General features: G+C 43.6%; 2 protein-coding genes across 3 annotated transcripts in view; both read right to left on the minus strand.

Annotated features, from left to right (window-relative positions):
* The window catches only part of SLC6A2 (solute carrier family 6 member 2), a gene marked incomplete at both ends in the record, with an annotated part of 28,016 nt that extends 19,355 nt beyond the window's left edge, over positions 1-8,661 (minus strand). The window contains 2 exons of the mRNA XM_081336220.1: positions 227-358; positions 8,361-8,661. Of these exons, the coding sequence (XP_081192346.1) occupies positions 227-358; positions 8,361-8,661 (433 nt within the window). The remainder of the gene's footprint in view (positions 1-226; positions 359-8,360) is intronic.
* A 9,243-nt stretch (positions 8,662-17,904) lies between these two features.
* LPCAT2 (lysophosphatidylcholine acyltransferase 2) overlaps positions 17,905-20,367 on the minus strand; it is a 28,160-nt gene continuing 25,697 nt past the window's right edge. For both annotated transcript variants that reach the window (XM_081335802.1, XM_081335803.1), the window contains 3 exons: positions 20,269-20,367; positions 19,084-19,225; positions 17,905-18,326 (listed from right to left, as the gene is read on the minus strand). In XM_081335802.1, coding sequence (XP_081191928.1) covers positions 18,091-18,326; positions 19,084-19,225; positions 20,269-20,367 — 477 coding nt within the window. In that variant the 3' untranslated portion in view covers positions 17,905-18,090. The remainder of the gene's footprint in view (positions 18,327-19,083; positions 19,226-20,268) is intronic.

Consider the following 20,367-nt stretch of genomic DNA (forward strand, 5'->3'; position numbering starts at 1 on the left):
CTCCTCCTCCTCCTCCTCCACAAACCCCTGCCCTCCTAGCACTTAGGATGTTCTCTAGTTGGGCCGTGAAATGTTTGCAAGAAAACCACCAAGCTCAGAGAGCATCCTGAGCTACCAAGATTCTCCGATTGGTACATAAATAAATGCTGAGATCTCCCTGAACCCAACCATGAACAGATAGGTGAAACATCCTCAGTACCCCAGGTAGGCTGAAGACTGGACTTACCTTTAAACAACGGGCAGATTTTCCATACCGTAGCAGCCCCTTCCCTGTTATATTGGCCTAAAGCAAGTTCCATATAAAACAAAGGCATTCCTGCAATGATGAGGAAAAGGCAGTAAGGGATGAGGAAGGCACCTGGAAAGACAAAAATGCATAGAGATAAAAGGACTGCTGGCTTGCATTCTTACACATTAAGCTCTTTTTTTGTTTTCCAGAGGAGGATTGCATTAAAGAACCTGGCTGGATTTTCTTTGTTTGGGTTGTTCTTAAACTCATCTTAGATCACAAAGAAGCAGCTGTTGCAGAAACAGAGAAAGGAAGAAAATTTAGAGCATCATTGGGTTGTCGTTTTTTTTTTCTAGACCTAACCTCTCCATCATTCTCCACCTCTATAAGACAGACTTTGGTGGTCTTTCACAGTGTTCTGCTGTTCCTCCAATATATGGGAGGAGGAGGAGGAGGAGGAGGAAAAAGAAAGAAAGAAAGAAAGAAAGAAAGAAAGAAAGAAAGAAAGAAAGAAAGAAAGAAAGAAAGAAAGAAAGAAAGAAAGAAAGAAAGAAAGAAAGAAAGAAAGTCTAAGTAGCAAACTCAGCCAGAATCACTGTGATTCTTCAGATAGGGCTTATTGCCCATTAATTGTCATTCCCATCAGTCTAACAATGGAGACAGGCAAAACACTCTACTCCAAAGATACGAGAGCCACAGGAAATACTAACTTCAGGGTGAGGGAATGAAGGATCTTTTGTGGCTGTAGGTCACATGTCCCAGGTTGGCTGGGGACAGTGATATGGAGCAAGACATTCTCTGCAGATGGATTGAATGTGACTGTCAGTGGAAAACCTGCCACTTTTCCCAGGTGTGCCCTTAAGCTCCAGCACCACATGTTCAAGATCTTACAAGCCAGTCCAAGATACAGTCCAAGATACTCCAAATTCAGCCCAGAGTATCCTTGATTCCCAGTTCTCTTCCTCAACCCAAGTATAAACTCAGTGTTGTCCTTTTGTGACTATTCAGTGATGTTTGCTAAGCTTTGTGCAGTCAGACAAAATTCAATTAAATGTGCAGTCTATAGGATATGAACTTTGCTAAGCGCTCTCTCTCTCTCTCTCTCTCTCTCTCTCTCTCTCTCTCTCTCTCTCTCTCTCTCTCTCTCTCTCTCTCTCTCTCTCTGTGTGTGTGTGTGTGTGTGTGTGTGTGTGTTTAATTGTACAGCTGTACTGGAGTGATAGCTCCAGCACTGAATTGAGTGAATTTATCAGCAGCAGCCCTGGGAAAGCAAATGCATTTCCCCATCTGGATACAGCTAATTAGAATATCAAAGTGTAGCTACAGCTAATGGGAGATGTTCAAGTTCAAAGAAAATAAATCTGGGAGGGAAGGAAGGAAGGAAGGAAGGAAGGAAGGAAGGAAGGAAGGAAGGAAGGAAGGAAGGAAGGAAGGAAGGAAGGAAGGAAGGAAGGAAGTCTGCAGGATGTCAAAAAAAGCAAAAAAAAAAAGGAACAACCAGATGAAAACTCTAAGAAAGTACTGATGGCCATTGTAGCTTATTTATATATTGAAAAACTTCTGTCTTTTAAAGTTCTTTCCTGATTTTTATTCAAAAGCAGCAGACTTTTCCACGCGAGCTTTTAAAAAATCAACTAATTCACATCTACATTTTCAGAGGCCCCAAGAAGTTGGACTTGGTTGATCTCACAAAACTAAGCAGAGTTAGACCAGGTTAGTCTTTGATGGGTGGCCACCAAGATATTCCACTTTTGTTTCCCAGGTTTGGAAAGTATCAAGTAAAGGAAGTTCTGGTCACCATAATACAAACAAAGATGTTGAGGCCCTAGAAAGAGTGCAGAGAAGAGCAACAAAGATGATCAGGGGTGTAGAGGATGAATTGTACAATGAACAGCTAAGGAAACTAGGTATGTTTAGACTTAGAGGAGACCTGATAGCATCTTCCAATACTTGAAGGGCTGTCACAGGGAAGAGGGAGTTGATTTGTTCTCTAAAGCATCTGAGGGCAGGAGGAGAAATAATGGGTGGAAGCTTGAAAGAGGGAGATCCAGTCTGCAACTAAGGAGAAATTTCTGACAGTAAGAACAATTAGCCACTGGAACAGCTTGTTTCGAGAAGTTGTGGGTGCTCCATCACTGGAGGTTTTCGAAAATAGACTGGCCAACCCTTTGTCCAGGATGGTATAAGGACTCCTGCCTTGGATAGTGGGTTGGACTAGAAAACCTCCATGGTCCCTTCCAGCCCTGTGATTCTATATCTCTCAGACATCTTGTATGTCTAAGGTGCAATAATTTAATATCCTATTTCGCTTCCTTGATTCACACTCCTACAATCTCCGCATTAGAAACAGGTCTTGCAAAGATGCAAATTACACCCAGCTGATTTGCTTTGATCCTACAATCTCCCTCATGTGTTTTGCCCAGCGCTTCCTCCTCTTGTTTTTCCAAACCACGTGACTGGACATCAAAGCATTCATTTGTGAGCTCTAACCTGAAAAAGCAAAACTGTGCACAAAGAGAGAGTTTTCCTCCACACCTCAACATTTGGGAAGAGCGCTTGGGGACCTCCCCCAAAAAGAGAACACAAACATTCATTTGTTCCTTCTCCAGCTTAAATTCGTATTTTTTTGTGTGTGAAGAGAGAAGAGGCAGCTTTCAAGATTTCGTAGGCTTCAGCGATGGCTGAACATCTGGCCAAATCTAAGAAATATTATGAATATTTCTTACCTTTGAACTAAGCCATGATTTTTTTTTAAATCACAGGAATGTGAATAAGGTACATATATATATACTGTATATCACTAAACCATAAACAAACCACATTGGTTATCTCTATACAGGAACTAAGCCAGATCCAAAACAAGCCAGGAGCGAGTGGTTTCCAAGTGATGGAGGAACTGCTTTTAATTATGATCGATAGACTGTTTACTTTGGGAAGGTGAAATCTGAATGCTTTGCCTCTAAGCAATGTTTCATCTTTTTCTCAGAGTTGTAAAAGAACATTGCTAGTTATCTGAAGCATCTCTTTTAACAGAGCAACCAAGTTGTTGAGTAGCTTGGACTTTTTCGATCGCCGGATGCATAAATATTTATTTGGGGAAAAGATTCGGTGCTCCACCTTGTGGCCTGAAGCTCTACACATATGCAAGATGTATATGGGTAGACATAGGCTCCCAAAGTTATTCTAGCAGCCCATTATCAGCGGTGGGATTCAAATATGTGAACAACCGGTTCTCTGTGTGGATGCCGCTTCTGAGCCTGGGCAACAAAAAATTAGCTACCAGCTCTGCCGAACTGGTGCGAACCGGCTGAACCCCACCACTGCCCATTATAGGTACATGTTGCACGCAGAGAGCAAAAGGTCCTTTGATATTCTCCAGCAGTGGTGATTCCAACACACCTGAAGGATTCTAGATCGGGGGGGGGGAGCCGTTTCATAAAATAAACGCCAATAAACTGATTGGAGTTTGATGTTCCTCCCTTTCTCTTCTTCACATATGTATGTACTGTTGTGGAACAGTGTTGTATTTAAAGTCAAAAACTTCAGTCCCAGACCAGCCTCAGCAGACAAGGCATACTGTAAACGGAGTCTTCAAGGAAAGAATTCCTGAGTTAAAGAGATACTAAGATTGTCCCTTTGTGTAACTAGATATCTAGAAGTAGGTCCCATTGAACAGAACATGACTTCTTAATTAAGAATAATTGGTTTTCACTGAACCTGACTCTGTACTTGTGGTCTGATACACACAGACAAAGACACAAACACACAAATATATATAGAAGACACATACATACACAGAGAAACATATATACACACACACATAAAGACATACACACATACACACACACATACATACATACATACATACATACATGTGGCTGGGTATGGGTGTGTGGGTGCAGAGGTTCAGGTTCAGAGAAAGCAAACAATATCTATCCATTAGATCCCAACTAAATAACAGGAGATTCACCAGATGTTGTGCAATTGGCAAAACATCAGAAACAAATCCGGTTGTATCAACAGCTAACACCAGGGGATCTCTACAACAGGGGTCCCCAACCCCTGGTCCGTGAACCAGTACCAGGCCGTAGCATGCCAGCAACTGGTCTGCACAAATAAGCAAAGCCCCATCCACAGGATGCAGGTAGCACACAAAACCACATACCCTGCGGTCCACGGAAAAACCTCTCTCCACGGAACCGGTCCCTGGTGCCCAAAAGGTTGGGGGGTCTCTGCTCTACAACTCTAAAGTTGCCATCAAACGTTTGAGAACACAAATGTCTTTTTTTGGCACACGCACACGCACACACACACACACAAAACCTGCATTTTTTTTAGGTTTAGTTTCAAGGTTTGCCCAGCTAATCAGTCAACGTGCATCTACATTTTGCAAAGTTTTCAGTGCTAGCTACCAATTTCTCAAATCTGTGTTCCGCTTCATTTGCGATCAATGTTCCTTATTATCTATGTTCGATTATCCCCAGCCAACTAAGCCATCCAAGCACCATAAAATAGAAGCCTGCCTAATCTTCTCTGTTGGCCAAACTTTCTGGTCCACCAACAGAGAGCAGGTGCACAACTAGGTCTACAGATGGTGTCCCTTCAGGTAGCTAGTGGATGAAAGCCTGTCAACAGGAGGTTCAATCTCCTAGGGCAGCGGTAGGCAACCTTGGCTCTTTTATGACTCGTGGACTTCAACTCCCAGAATTCCTGAGCCAGCCTGGCTCAGCTTGGAAACCTTTCCTTTTCCTCTCAGCATGGCTGGCTCAGGAATTCTGGGAGTTGAAGTCCACAGGTCACAAAAGAGCCAAGGTTGTCTACCCCTGCTCTGGGGCAGCGGCTCCCAGCCTTTTCTATACCCCACACTCCTAGAACGCTTCTGATATATTCTCGCACCCCTTACAAAAGTTCAAAATAATGGCAATGAATTATGCATATTCACTAGAATTTTGAAAACCCAGGGTTTTGCACCCCCTGGAATATCATCTAGCACCTCCAGGGGGTGCGAGCACATCCAGTTGGGAACCCCTGCTCTAGAGTTTGGCCCTGTCTCTACTTGTGCTTTTCCAAAGACTTTCCCATCTTTGCCCTCAGTCGCGAGACTGTAGCTCTCATCCATCTCCAGACCATTTCTGGAACCACCTTAAGAGACCGCAAAGTGGCTCCAGAGTCCACATCTCTCTTCAAGCGGGCATGATTTCAGCAGAACTTTAAAACTGCATCGCTGTTCCTCTCACCTCTCTTGGAGGCGAGGCCACATGACTTGGCGTCCATGTGATCAGAAGGTGGACCTATCTGGGTGAACTGGAAGACATGGACTCGGACCTTCTTCTAGTGGCAAGCTCCCCCAAATCTGCTTTCTCCACGAGGACTTTGTCTCCTGAGCTCCTTTCATGCCCATCACCTTCCCCAGATCGTTTAAGGACCACCTTCTCTCCAAGCTTGAGGATACAGCAGAGGAGAACACACCGAGCTCCACTCTTGGATTGGAGGAGAAGATGGAATGCATTAAGGAAAAGAACTGTGAAATGGTTGGGGTCAGAAGCCCACATCCCCCGCTGCTATGCCTAGAAAAGGAGGCGAAAGATGGAAAGAAGGCAAGGCTGGCTGATTTGTCCATGCCTCCAGTTGTGCCACTTTCAGTCACTTCTTCCCATCCTTGAAATAAACTATCTGGTGGCTCAGGAGTCTGTCTCTCTCTCTCTCTCTCTCTCTCTCTCTCTCTCTCTCTCTCTCTCTCTCTCTCTCTCTCTCTCTCTCTCTCTCTCTCTCTTTCTCAATCTTTTGCTGTGCTTTTCTTTCTCTATATCTTTTGCTCTCTTTCTCTTTTTGCCTTTCTTTATCTCTCTTTCCCTCTCTCTCTCTCTCTCTCTTTCCCTCTCAATCTTTTGCTCTCTCTCTCTCTCTCTCTCTCTCTCAATCTTTTTGCCTTTCTTTATCTCTCTTTCCCTCTCTCTCTCTCTCTTTCCCTCTCAATCTTTTGCTCTCTCTCTCTCTCTCTCTCTCTCTCTCTCTCTCTCTCTCTCTCTCTCTCTCTCTCAATCTTTTGTTCTCTGTCTCTCTCTGTATGTCTATCTTTCACTCTCTCTCTTTTGCACTCTCTCTCTCTCTCTCTCTCTCTCTCTCTCTCTCTCTCTCTGATTTGACAAGTTTCCACCTCCTTCTGTGTTGGTGTCTTCCTATTTCCTCCTTTATTTCAACTTATTTTAACTTGGGATGTATCCGTATGTAGTATGGCAAGACCAACCCAGAAAATCCTAGGCAGAACCTGAAAGTCAAACCAACTCTAGTTTTCCTGCAGAATCCGGATTGGAGAATGACCTCCCCACTTGCTGGTGACCCACCTGAAAGGTTTGGCTGCAAAGCCAGATGAGACAACCCCATCACCTTGTCTATCAACAGTGGCACCTCTAGAAACCTCGACCATTCTGTTTGGCCATTGTGACTCAGAACAGATGCCAAAGAAGGAAAGTCAGATTTAGCAATAGGGAGTTCGCTCTTTATACCAATCGTTCATTCTGGAACAATTCAAGGAGAAGCTAACCACAGGCAAAGTCCTTAGGAGGGACAAACCTATGGAGAGGGGCCAGGCTTAACGTGAGCGTACATGAGAACACAGGAAGGAACATCAGAAACTGTATTACCAAACACTAGTCCGTTTAGTCTGCATTTTCTACATCGATAAATAAAATGTACTAAAACTCCAGGATTTCAGAAGGAAGACATGCATAGAGTTCTCTTTGGAGAACATGGGGTTTTCTGGAGCCACTGTGGTGAACTAAATCCCTCGATCTTCTACTACAGCTGTAGTAACTAGCAAAATACAGTTTCTTCTTAACCAAAGGACTACTCCAAGCTTTTTTTTTTAATACCAGTCTTTGTTTCCCAAGTGGTTGTGCACTTGAAAACAAACAAACAACCTGGTTGCTGTATAACCTTGAACTGGGGAAGGTGTGTGTGTGTGTGTGTGTGTGTGTGTGTGTGTGTGTTTGTGTTTGTGTGTATGTGTGTGTGTTCATTGCTGGAGCCCAACTTCCCCAACCCAGCAATTTCCAACCAACCCCAAATTTGATCCAGGCTGGCTGGAAAACTTGAGAATTGCATCTGGATGGTGCAAGATGGATGTTGTTCTAACTCACTTTCTGGAGTGATTGTGCTGAGGGTGGCCCCAAAGAACTTAATGCTTTCTTAGAAGATGACTACAATGTTCTCTCCCCAGGCCACAGAAGAAGGAAGTTTATTTAAGCAGAGTCTACAAAGCTTACCACATTCACCAAATTCGTGCCAGATTACAATATGGAAGCAGTTAGGATCACAATCCTCCCTCCGCTTCCCTTCTGGGACAAAGCTACTTTTGAACACAGTTCAACACTTTGGGGCAAACAAGCCGAAACAAACTTGGTTGCTTCTGTTGCCACCAAAGTAGAAGACCACTCAAAATTTGGACTGCACAAAAAAAGCAGTCCAAAAATACAAAAAAGTGCACCAGGAGGCCTGCGAGGGGGAGAGAAGCGGCTGAGTGGCAATTATTGGAGCTTCTATGCTCAGTAGCAGTCTATCACCATCTCTGCATCCATTTCAAGAGGAGTCGAGCTGGCCAGAGCAGGAAGTGTGCAAAATTGCCTTTGATCTGAGCTTTGTTTTGTGGTTTGCAAAAGAAGGTGGGAAGGAAAGCAGAAATAAAGTCTAGCTGAGCTTTTAAATTTGTCCTGCTGAGGTAGGTTATGAGTTTAGAGCCGGTAGCGATCGAAACCATGAAATCCTTGTGGATTTCTGTTCTTGGAAGCAAAGTTCCTTCAAACCAGGGTGCCATCTCTGGATCTTCAGCCCAGAGGAGAAAAGTCACAAATGGAAACTATAACTTTGTTCAAAGCCTCCTGGTGGCATATCCCTCCCAAGGAGAGTGGGATCTGACCCCCCAGGTGTGCCAAACACACCCATACACACCCGTCTTCCTAAACCAAGAACACCAAGAGCCAAAGTGGAATCTTCCCTTATGCTTCCTTCCGTCTTCCCACTGAGGGGGAGACGATGGGATATACTGACAGGTTTGGGGGTGGGGGAAAGGCAGCAGATCAGGTCTCCCCCCCCTCCCTCCCCGCTGGCTGAACTCGGCTGTCTTCTGACTTACCTCCTCCGTTTTTGTAGCAGAGGTAAGGGAAGCGCCAGACGTTGGCCAGGTCCACCGAGAAACCCACCACGGAGAGCAGAAAGTCGATCTTCTTGCCCCAAGTCTCGCGCTCCTGAAGCGAGGCGCCGGCGGAGCTATAGCCGGGACCGGCGTGGTCCAGGAGGTGGCTGCTGGTGTATTGCACCCCGTTCTGCTCCTTCACCAGAAGGAGCTCCACGTCTTTCTTGGCAGGAGGCGACGGCGGCGTAGAAGGCGCCCCGGCCGAGCCGCGCTCCTCCGGCTGGACCAGGGGCTTGATCATCTTCACTCTGGAGGTGCGACGGGGGTGGGGGGGGGGGGAAAAAAAGAGAGCAACTCAGCGGAGAAGAGCGGCCGGGCAGGCGGGCGAGCGAGCGAGCGAGCGACCCAGGAGGCTCGGGAGCCGCTGCTCCGGACACCCCCTCCAAGAGCGCGGCGCAAAGACGCGCCGCCAAAGGGAGGAGGGCGCAGGGCCAGCAGAAGCTTCGGGCCAGAGGAGCGCCCGCCCCGCAGGTCCGCCGCCCCCCCACCCCTCCAGCCGAGACCACCACCCGACCCCGGGGAGGGGACTTCCCGGGGGAGGGGGGCTTTCCAGGTCGGTCACTTCTTTCTCCCCAAAATGAAGAGGCGAGGCAGAGCTGACCCCCCCTTCTTCTGCTCTTAGCCGAGACAGAAGGTCCTTCAGACTTGGGGGGGGGTAGGGACTCGCGACCGCGCTATCCTGATCTAACACAGCGTTTCCCAACCTTAGGAACTTGAAGATGCGTGGACTTCAACTCCCAGAATTCCCCAGCCAGCTATGCTGGCTGGGGAATTCTGGGAGTTGAAGTCCACGCATCTTCAAGTTCCTAAGGTTGGGAAACGCTGATGTAACACACACACACACACACACACACACACACACACACACCGTTGCTCAATCTCAGCAGCGGACTCCCTTCGCCCCTGGGTCCGAAGGAGGCGAGCCTGGCTCTGGGTCTTCGTGGCACTTAAAACTTCGGCGCGCCGGACCGTCAAAGGCAAACTTTTTGGCAAAGTAACTCGAGTTGGTAAATTCTCCAGGGCTGCAGGAGGGTGTGTGTGTGTGGGGGGGGGGGGGGAAATGCGGGATTTCACTTTCAGTGGGAGGCTTGTATGCCCAAATTGCTATAATCCGATTCGTAATCTAGAATTTAGGTGTGGCTTTTAAGCCACCTGGACTTAATTCTGCCAGCCTGCCAGGTGTGTTGGCGTTGTTCCATTCTCTCCTAGACAGAATCTGTCCGGCAGAAATTCACAGAGTGCCTAAATTTGCAATAGTATAATGAAATAATTTCCCAATCTGAGCTGTAAAATATCGTTCACATGTTTTCTATATATACAAGTCAGAAAACAATACAAGATAAGAACCCAAATAGCTCCAGATTCACCTGGATCAAGGGCAAGAAACAGTGAAAGCAACTTTACTGATATTTTTTTTAAAGTGCATTCCTGCATTCAGTGTAGTCATTAGATTTGTCTTTCTTTCTTTCTTTCTTTCTTTCTTTCTTTCTTTCTTTCTTTCTTTCTTTCTTTCTTTCTTTCTTTCTTTCTTTCTACCATCAGGTTTAATGATGGATGCAAAGCGTTTTTCCCACTAAAATTGTTTTTTTAAACCTAAAGGTTATCTCAACAGGATCAATTTTTGCCTTACGGGACAATTACGATGATCAAGACTCAAGCATCACATCACTCCAGGGCTTGGTGTAAATCTTTTCATTATATATCTATAGATATAGTTAGATATAGATATAGATGTAGATGTAGATATAGATATATAGATATATAAATATATAGATATATAAATATAGATGTAGCTTTTGGAGTGATCAGAATGTGGTTTAGGATGTTACCCAGGTTTCACTTGCAAATAAACTACTCTGAATTTCATCTTCTTTTCTTTCCTGTGAATCAGTTAGGGACAGGCTGGCTAAGGTGTCTTTAGTAACTGCACACACGCAGAGGTGTGCAATCCAGAAATGCCTAAGAGACTAAAACAAGCTGCAAACCCTTGTGAAAAATTACGACTAAGGTCGTTTTTGTAGAAATGTTGGCAGTCCGGCTGGCTGTGAGCTGAAAACTGTTCCTCAATTGCTCACACCTGTGTGTGCAAACGCACACGGAAACACCCAACCACTGCCTGTGGTTTCGGCCACCCTCTGATCTCTTCCGCCTGTTCTTACTGAGAACTTTCTTGTTGGCGTCACCAACAAGATCCCAAGCTGATCCCAACCTCACTTACCTTTCCTGAGGACACCAAAGAGAAATCTTTACCAAAGACTCACCGTTAAGTCTGTTCCACTTTTTTCAGGAGATGCTAAAGAATTGGTCCATTCCCCCAGTTGGAGATGGGGGAGGCAGAAAGCAGAAGGATGCTTCCTTGCTGAAAGGTTTTCTTCTTCGTCTTCCTCAGGACCAGGAAGAGACTGTAGGCAAGGCACCGGAGGAGCATTTTAAACCTCTCCCCATGATTGAATTACTGGATTGATAAAGCTTCACAGATGTTCTGCCCTGCAGCAAAGCTTCTTCCAAAGAAGGTTTTAGCCTTGGGCAGCTGATTCTCTTCTCAGCTTCTCCTGAAGGCCGCCGGTACATCTGATTTTCAAGGCATGGGAAGAAGAAAGAAGGGGGAAGGAAAAAAATCCTTGGCTTCTAGACTTCTTGAATTCTTCCCTTGGTTTCTTTCGGTTAGGAGTGAATCTCTCTGCTTTGTTTTCCCCTGAGCTTCTGGGTGGGAGAACACAGCAGGCTGGTAAATGTAATATCAGCTGCCCCCTGAAGGTACAAAAAAAAAAGTCCTCAATTGGATTTGCTCCCACCCACCCACCCCCAAAGTAGGCTTAATCTTGAATCTGTCAGGACCACATTGCCCTTAATCAGGTTTGACAAGAGTTTCATTTGTTGGCTTATTTACGTATTTACATTTAGGGGCAGAGATTTAAAGAGCGACCAACTTCAACCAACTCTGGGCACTTTTCCCAAGAAAAAGCCAGGAGAATAAAATAAAGTGAATAATAGATGCTATGCACTCAGTCTGGGGGGTTGGGGAAAAAGGGGGGGAAAGAATCATACAAAACAGGAGAAAAATTTGTGCCCAGTCTGCTAGGCAGCCTGGGAGAAGATCTGAGTCTTTTGTGACTTCCTAAGTATCTTTATGGGGGGACCCTTTGTTATTGTTTTTTTAATTAAATGTTGTTTGCTGCTTCTTATGAAATGGGTAGCCATATAAATGTGATAGATGGATGGACGGATGGATAGACAGACAGACATATAAGAAAGAGAGAGATAATACTTGGATGATAGATAGATAGATAGATAGATAGATAGATAGATAGATAGATAGATAGATAGATAGATAGATGTATGTGATGGATGGATGGATGGATGGATGGATGGATGGATGGATGGATGGATGGGATGGATGGGATGGATGGGATGCATGGATGATAATACATAATAATGGATGATAGACAGGTAGGTAGGTGGAGATAGATAGATAGATAGATAGATAGATAGATAGATAGATAGATAGATGATAGATAGATAGTTGGTGCCATTTAGCATTGCCCACCAAGTCATCTTGCTTTACTAGAGAGACAATGCTACAGGTTGTAAAGCTTCCTGAACAGCAAATCAACCTGGGTGATTCTCAGTGGTGTCAATGATTTATGTTCCATTTACATGTATAGAATGGGAACAAGGAACTTTTTTATTTCTTTTTCCAAAACTTAATATAACAGCTCAGGGCTATTGCAATTATTCTAAGCTCTTTCTTCTCACCGCTTCAAGATTGACCACAATTTGAATGTGGGTCATTATGATTCATCTTTAACTGCTTAGAAGGGATTGACAACTTAAGACTGTACAAAGAGTACACAGTTGCGAGAGGGAAAATGGAGAGACCTTAATCTCTTGGCCAACTCACAACTCCCTTGTTTTTTGATCGTCCTACCCCAATGCTTCTCCTCAGGAACATATTGATGATGAAACCCTTGGAAGTCTTCACAGCACCACCCCAAAACTCAACCATAACCATTTCCACAATCTGCAATATGCCTTTGTGTCTTCCATCTCTACAACGTGCTGTCTCTTTACTCGGACGAATGAGCTTGAAACAATTGAAAACACTTCCATAATTTTGGATGCTCAAAGGCTGAAAGATCAAATAAAATCCCAACAGGGAAACAGATCCAAGAAATCATTTTAATCTAACAAGACCTGCTGCATTGTTCTGCAAACATTAAATGCCAGGGGTGATAAAGTCAACTGGCTTTTGGCTAGAAAGGTAGCAGCTGTTTAAACACTAATTCTTAAGAATTAGAAGAAGCTTTAAAATGAATGAGACCCCCCTCCATTTGATACAAATAGCAGATGATAAGAAATGATGTTTCCTTGGGATGGAATTTTTACCATTTGCACCAAAACAAAAATCAGGCTAGATAGATAGATAGATAGATAGATAGATAGATAGATAGATAGATAGATAGATAGATAGATAGATAGATAGATAGATAGATAGATAGATAGATGATAGATGATAGATAGATAGATAGATAGATAGATAGATAGATAGATAGATAGATAGATAGATAGATAAGAGAATAGAGATGATGGATGGATGGATGGATGGATGGATGGATGGATGGATGGATGGATGGAAGATAATAGATGAATGATGGATGATAGATGGAAGATAGGTAGATAGACAGACAGACAGACAGACAGACAGACCTACAGACAGACAGACAGACAGACAGACAGATAGATAGATAGATAGATAGATAATTATTTAACTCCATTTATGCATTTGGAGCAGAACAAAACTGAGATCAGTGCTAAGAAATATGGACCTCCTTGCAAACATCTCCAGTGGACTATGAGCTATGCAAACCTCTGGAGATTTGGACTGAAACTTCATTGAATTTCCAAATCAAACTATCTTTCTGAATCGAATCAGAAAGGTAAGCCCTTGTCTGTCCTATTTATAATGCCTGAACATGTGTTAACAATGGGAGTAAAGTTGGGCACTTGACTTTTTCCTGAATTAGAGTGAGGGTAGAAATACAGTGCTAACAAATTGCAGAGATCCAAGTTATTTGGGGAGGAAAAGGCGATTTGGCTGCAAGTGATGAATTTTACCCTCCTCTATCAAGGATTGGTGCAGAGATTGTTTCCTGGGGGGGAAAAACATCAACAGAAGGGATCTATTAAGGCATGACATCAAGTTTTGTAAGATGGGGGAAGATGGCTTGGTTTCAGCCCAACCTCTTTGGCATAACTTTTCTTTTTTAAAAGAAGTTGGTGTCGTTTTGTCAAAAAGACATGCATAATGGAAAACACAGCCCTTGGCTGACAACGATGTTTGTGGTATGAGGATCTTTGCTGTCATCCATATTTTGACTCTTGGCTGAAGGACAAGGTTCTTGATGAAAGAACGGGGGGGGGGGGACTCAGAATGCTGCGTAGCTTCCCTGAATTTCCTACAGTCTATTTTTTTTCTAACTCAACATGGACATTTTGCACCATGAATCCTTCATCAAACTGAGATGATTTATCATTTTCTCTTCCTGGATCGTCCTCTTTAAAGCAGGACCGAATTGTTTCTCCTGCATTTTTGAAACTGCTCTTCCACTCCCTGGAAATAAAATGATTTTTTTTATTTTTGCTCTTTGTTATTTTGCCGGTGTGTGGTTTCTCTCTCTGGCTGCTCAGCTTCTTGGTGTTCTATCATTCATGACCTTTCAAAGAAAAGCTTCAGTGAGGTTTTTCAGGTCACCCCAGGAACCAGAAAGAGCCACGTGACACTGTGCAAAGTGAGGGAGAAGCTTGCAATGGAGGAATACCAGTTTTTTTTCCCATCACTTGGAGTAGAAAAGTAGGAACCAAGCAGTAAATTTGGTTCTTCACACATTGACATTCAGAAGAAGACCTTGTAGAGAAGCTTTCCTAACTTGGTAACTTTAAGATGTGTAGATTTCAGCTCTCAAAATGTTGGCTGGGAATCCTGTGAGATGAAATCCACACATCTTAAAGTTGCCATGTTTTTAAAAATATTGCTTTAGGAGTTCCAAGAGTAGGTTCATCTATAAAGAAGTCTGTTTCATAGAAAAAGGAAGGAAGGAAGGAAGGAAGGAAGGAAGGAAGGAAGGAAGGTTGGTTGTGGGGATTTGAAAGTCTTTGGCTGTTGAACAACAAAAATCAGTATGAAAGAATCAAGTTATTATTGCAAAATACAGAGTTGGAACAAAGTCAAGCTGAACAGTTTAAGAAGGGAATGAGAGTAGATAGGAAAGCAGTTTCATGTTTCTGATTCTGTGGTTGTGTGTCTCTGTGATGGAATCAAGGCAACAAGAAGGATGATTGATTGGGTAGTAAAGTTCTGGATGAAAGTGAAAAGACCACTCTTCTTTGGCCAAGGGCCATATTCCATTGGGTTCATTTATTGGGGTCTCCATGCAAGTCATGGGTGGAGACGAAGCAGCAGGGGAATAGAGGCAGAGCCAAAGGTTGGTGAGATCACCTGTTCCCTCTCCTCTTTGACATCTCCAGCTTCTGATCTTTTCCATGTCATTTTTTTTCCTGAAACAAGGAAGGCACCTTTGCTGTTTCCACTGGCCTGCACTCCATCCTTGCTTTCAACGTTGAGTTGAAGGGGAGACGCTGCCCACCTTCAAAACTAAAGACAGAGCAAATTGTTGTATTGTGCTGGCAAAGCCCAGATGCTCTTCTCCTCAGCTGTAGCCATGCCAGTCATATCTGTCTCCTGGAGAGCAGCAAGTAAATTGTTTCTCCTCAGGTTGATTGAATTAAGCCCATCAAGGCTGAGAAAGAAGCTGGAAATTCCCCATCCAAGGTTATGATGAGTAAGCCATTCGTCAACTCGGGCTAGGACCAATATTTTAATAATATTTGATTATTTCTAAACAGGCGTCTTGACTCTCCTTGGTGATTGGTGGGGGGCTGTGGCCAAATGAAGGGAGTGCAATTGAATTAGAGATGCTTTATAGGTTTCAGGTGGACAACTCTGTCCTTAGGGCTGATGGGGAACCAGGATACTACCCTTTTGGGAAATACACAGAGGATTGAGGAGGAGTACAGCTGAGCCAAAGAAATTTTGGTTTATGTTAGATTAAGGTGGATGGATGATCAGAAAAAGAGTTAGAAGGAAAAGTCATTGCAAATGTAGTGGACCTAAGAAATGAGCATTTTCAGTACAACAAGGAAGAGACCTGAATTTTTTTCCAAACTCTCAACATCTTTTTTGTGATATGGTGACCAGAATTGGCTGCAGTATTCCAGGTGTGGTCTTACTAGGGCTTTGTAAAGCGGTACTAGTGCTTCTTGTAATCTTGATTCTATGCCTCTGTTTATACAACCCTGGATTTTATTAGCTTATTTGGCTGCTGCTGGCTCGTGGTCAAGTGATCGTCCACTAGGACTCCAAGGTCCCTCTCACAGTTGCTGGTTTTAAGCCAGGTCTTGCCCAGTCTGTATTTGTGCCTTTGATTTTTCCTGCCTAAATGTAAGACTTTGCTTGTTATGGTGAGCAGTCCCAAATGCAGCAGTGAGTGGGACGGTTGGGGTTTGAGCTGTCTTCTCCATCTCCAGGAAAAGCGGAGATATAGCGAAGAACAATCTTAAGACTGATCTTAAGGTGGATTATCTGCCCTGTACACATCTGATTCTGTGCCATCAAGTCATTTATGACTCTTAGTGATCACATAAAAAGAGCCTTGGTGGAGCAGTGGGCTAATGCCTCCTTAAGTAACACCAGCTGCCTGCAATTAGTGCAGGTTCGCATCCCACCAGGATCAAGGTTGACTCAGCCTTCCATCCTTCCGAGGTAGGTAAAATGAGGACCCAGATTGTTGGGGGCAATTAAGCTGACTTTGTAATAATGCCGCTTGGGGGTGTGTGTGAAAGCCCTAATAAGCAGGCATATACATAGAATGAAGGCTACTGCTAAGCTTGTAAGCTGCCCTGAGTCTTCGGAGAAGGGTGGGATATAAATGGAATTAAAAAACAAAACAAAAAAACATAGATTTTCTTCATGATGATTTGCCTCTTAGTCTTCAAGTCTTCTATTGTACTGATATTTTTTAAAAAAATCTGGGAAACTAACAGTTGCAATTCCTGATAAATGGCCACCAGAGGGCAATGGTGCCTTACTTCTCTTAAGCATTCAGACCCATATTCTGCTGATGGGGGATAATTAAATCAATTCCTTTAAGACAGATGCAGGATATTTCATTCTCCATCATGACATCGGGCCTAAAAGCTTCTAGTTCAGGGATGAGAATCTTCTGGGCCACATTAATTACATCAACATCAAGATGCAACTTGCATTCGGTTGGCTTTTCCCTTTGCACCTTGCCGAAAGTTGCAGAAAGCAGAGGTTTATGACTCAGCCCATGATAATTTATTGGCTAATTGATTATTTCTTAAATAGCTTCGGGTGATAAATGAAGCTGGCTCGCAGAGTTTTAGACAGGTAGTAAAACTACTTATCTAGTCTTGGCTGGTTTCAGAAGATAAGCAGGATAAAGGCTGCTAAGTACTTTACACCAGGAGATCTCACAGCTGATGGCTAAACTGGGAAACTAAACTTTTTTTTTTTTAAGAAGACAAATATGGTAGTAGTGACTCACTTCTATAATGGTTTGGAAATGTGAATTTTTTTAAAAAAAGTACTGTGCAGTCCAGTATTTCTCGATTATCTCTTTCTCAGATGGCGTGTCTTCATTTTTCCAATACCGAGCAAATACAATTCTTGCTGCTGTTAATACGTGCAACATTAAATATATACACTTTCTTTATCATATTTTTCCTGATAATATACCTAATAAAAATAGTTCTGGTTTAAAGTCTACATATTTTGTTAGCATCTTTTCTAGCCAAGTATGAATTTTTGTCCATTTTTTTTTTTTGCTTTAGGTCACGTCCACCAAAGATGAAAGCACGTGCCTGGTTTTTGATTGCACTTCCAACAGTTATTAGAGATATTCTTAAGCATTTTTGCTAATCTCGCTAATCTTACCAGTTAATCCTTCTCTTCGATAAGCTAGACATACCTGGTTCCCTTAACTCTTCTTCATATGACCCCTCATCATTTATTTATTATTTTATTTTATTTTTATACCGCCCTTCTCCCAAAGGACTCAGGGCGGTGTACAGGGCAATACAATAAAATACAATATATAAAAATTAAAAAATATTAAATACAATAGCCCAATTTAATAAATTACAAAACGTTAAAATACCCCTAAACCCATCAGACCAGGCTGGCTTGTTCAAATAAATATGTTTTATATATATAAATAAATATAAATATCATTATTTATTGTCAGTATTCAAAAGTCCGAGCTGCAGCTGGCAGAAGTATGGTCTTTGAATGAAATGTGTTAGAAAAGGTGTTTCTGATTTGGGGGTTAGTGAATGGCAGACCTTTTCCCTCCCAATTTCATCTCAGCCTCAGTTGTTCTGGAACAGAATCAGCACGGACGCCATACAAGTAGCAAAGCATTTCACCAACTTTATTTATTGAAAAATACTTCTGGACATACAGTACATGAATGCATGCATTCCGAAAGCAAAAGGTTGCTTTACTCGGTCTGGCTTCCCACCAAGATTTGGATTTAATAAAAAGGAATCCTTCTGCAGCTTAAATAAATGTATAGGTTAGGCTTTTTGAGGTTCAGTCTTCTTTTTTATCTGAAATATTTAAATGCTCGTCTTCAGTCGGTAGGGGGCAGACTTTGTTCCTTGGCACCGGAGTTGTTTCAGAAGAAGGTAGAGAACTTGGGCTGACAGGGCTGACTTCCCCGGAAGCGAATTCCGCCTCTGTCAACAGCTGGCAGCGTTGCAGCTCAAGATACGTTGTAAACAGCTTGGCATATTCAGGATGCTTCTCGGCGAAATCCTTGAACTCTTCTAAAAAATAAAAATAAAAGAACGAACAACACTATTTAAAACATGGGGGCTGGTCTGAGGTTCACACTAAACCAGGAGAAGGCAACACGTGGGGCAAACCAGCTAGGAATCACAGTTGAGCCAAGTCAACTTTATTGTGAGGCTACGTTGACGGAACTTTGCAGGTCTGAAAAATAAAATCCTTCTCCCATCTCCTTGACAGCTGGAGAAACTAGGAAGGGTCTCTTGCCCTGCCAGTTATACAGCTGTGGGCTATGCTGCCTGTTATCTAGCTTAATGAAAAGAAGGACCAGGGGTGACACAATAGCCGTGTTCCAATATCTAAGGGGCTGCCCCAAAGAAAAGGGGGGAGTGTCAATCTATTCTCCAAAGCACCTGAAGGCAGGAGAAGAAGCAATGGATGGAAACTAATCAAGGAGAGAAGCAACCTAGAACTAAGGGGAAATTTCCTGACAACGAGGACAATTAATCAATGGAATAACTGGCTTCCAGAAGTTGTGGGCGTTCCATCACGGAGGATTTTGAGAAGAGATGGGACAACCATTTGCCTGAAATGGTATAGGTTTTCCTGCCTGAGCCGGGGATTGGACTTCCAAGGTCCCTTCCAACTCTGATATTCTGTTATCTGATTGTTCCCTTTGCAGCATCTCTTCACCCAAGTTCTTTCCCTCATCACGCCATTACATCACACCCCAAAGTCTCCTCCCAATGGTACCCCTGAATCTTGATTTCCTTAATTCCCACTTGGCCTCCCTACCATAGGAGAGTTTGTTAGAGTGATCAGCATCAATCTCCTTGAAGAGGTTCGAAACATCAAGGTCAGGAAGACCAAGTGATGAACAGATAATTTGGGCGAATTCGTCTTCTGTTATGCTGCCATCTTCATCAATGTCGAAAAGCTGGAGGATAAAGGAGAAGAAGAAAAGGGATTTGACGGGTCTGTTGGGAAGGAGGATAAAGCTCAGACATCTCCAAGTCAACCTTTGAATGCCTGGAAAACTCTTCCCAGATTTCTTCTAAAGCCATCACAGGAATGGCATTCTGTCCACCCCTTTGGAAGACTCTGCTATTCACCTTGGGGTGGTGGAAGACTTGGGTCCCATAAGGACCGCTTTCCCTGCTATTAACTGCTCACTACTTTAGAGTTGCATAGCCCCATTCTCAGAAGAACACCTAATACCACTCAAATCATGGCTTCCCCTCCAGAAATCAGGAAGAGCATCTTTTCCGATCAGAAGACAGCAGTGTTAACACATGTAGCAGTGCCAAGGGACAGCAACGTCAGGAAGGAGGAAAAGCTGGAGAAGTAACAGAACCTGAAGGAGGAACTAAAGAGGATCTGGGAAATCAAGGCCAATTTGGCCCCAGAGGGCAGGAGCACTCAGGACTGTGTCTCCTAAGCTGGGAGATTGGATCCAATAGATCCCAGGAACACCTTCAGGACTTTCTATCCAGAAGAGCGCAGGGCTGGAAACAGCTAATACACAGTCTAGAACCCTCCAATTCCCAGGATCCTGGTAGAGGATCCCAGATTGAGGAAGACACAGACCACCCTAGGAGTGAGAACGGAAATAAATAAATATATGGCACACCGTTTTGTGAAGCTTTCTCCTAATGAGATCTAGATAATGAAAGTTTGTTAGTCGAAAAAGACGCTGTCATCCCCTTTGGAGTGCTATAGACCAGGGGTCTCGAAACTCGGCAACTTTAAGACTGGTGGATTCCCCAGCCAACCATTCTGAGAGTTGAAATCCACAAGTCTTACAGTTGCCAAGTTTGGAGACCCCTGCTATAGACTAACAAGGTTGCTCTCGCCCAATCTTTCCCAGGGATGATCTGACTGGTGGCCAGGCTCTGCGCAGAATCTCTCCACCCACAGATATGCTCTACCTGTAATTACAGATCTGGGCTGCACCTGGAGTCCTCAGTTAAGTGGATTTACCTGAAATGCCATCTGGATTGTCTGCTCCGTGTTGGCAGGATTACACAGGATGGACAAACCGATCACGTATTCTCGGAAGTCTATGGTCCCATCGCCGTT

Source organism: Vipera berus, assembly GCF_964194415.1.
Source record: "Vipera berus genome assembly, chromosome: 10".
NCBI lineage: Eukaryota > Metazoa > Chordata > Lepidosauria > Squamata > Viperidae > Vipera > Vipera berus.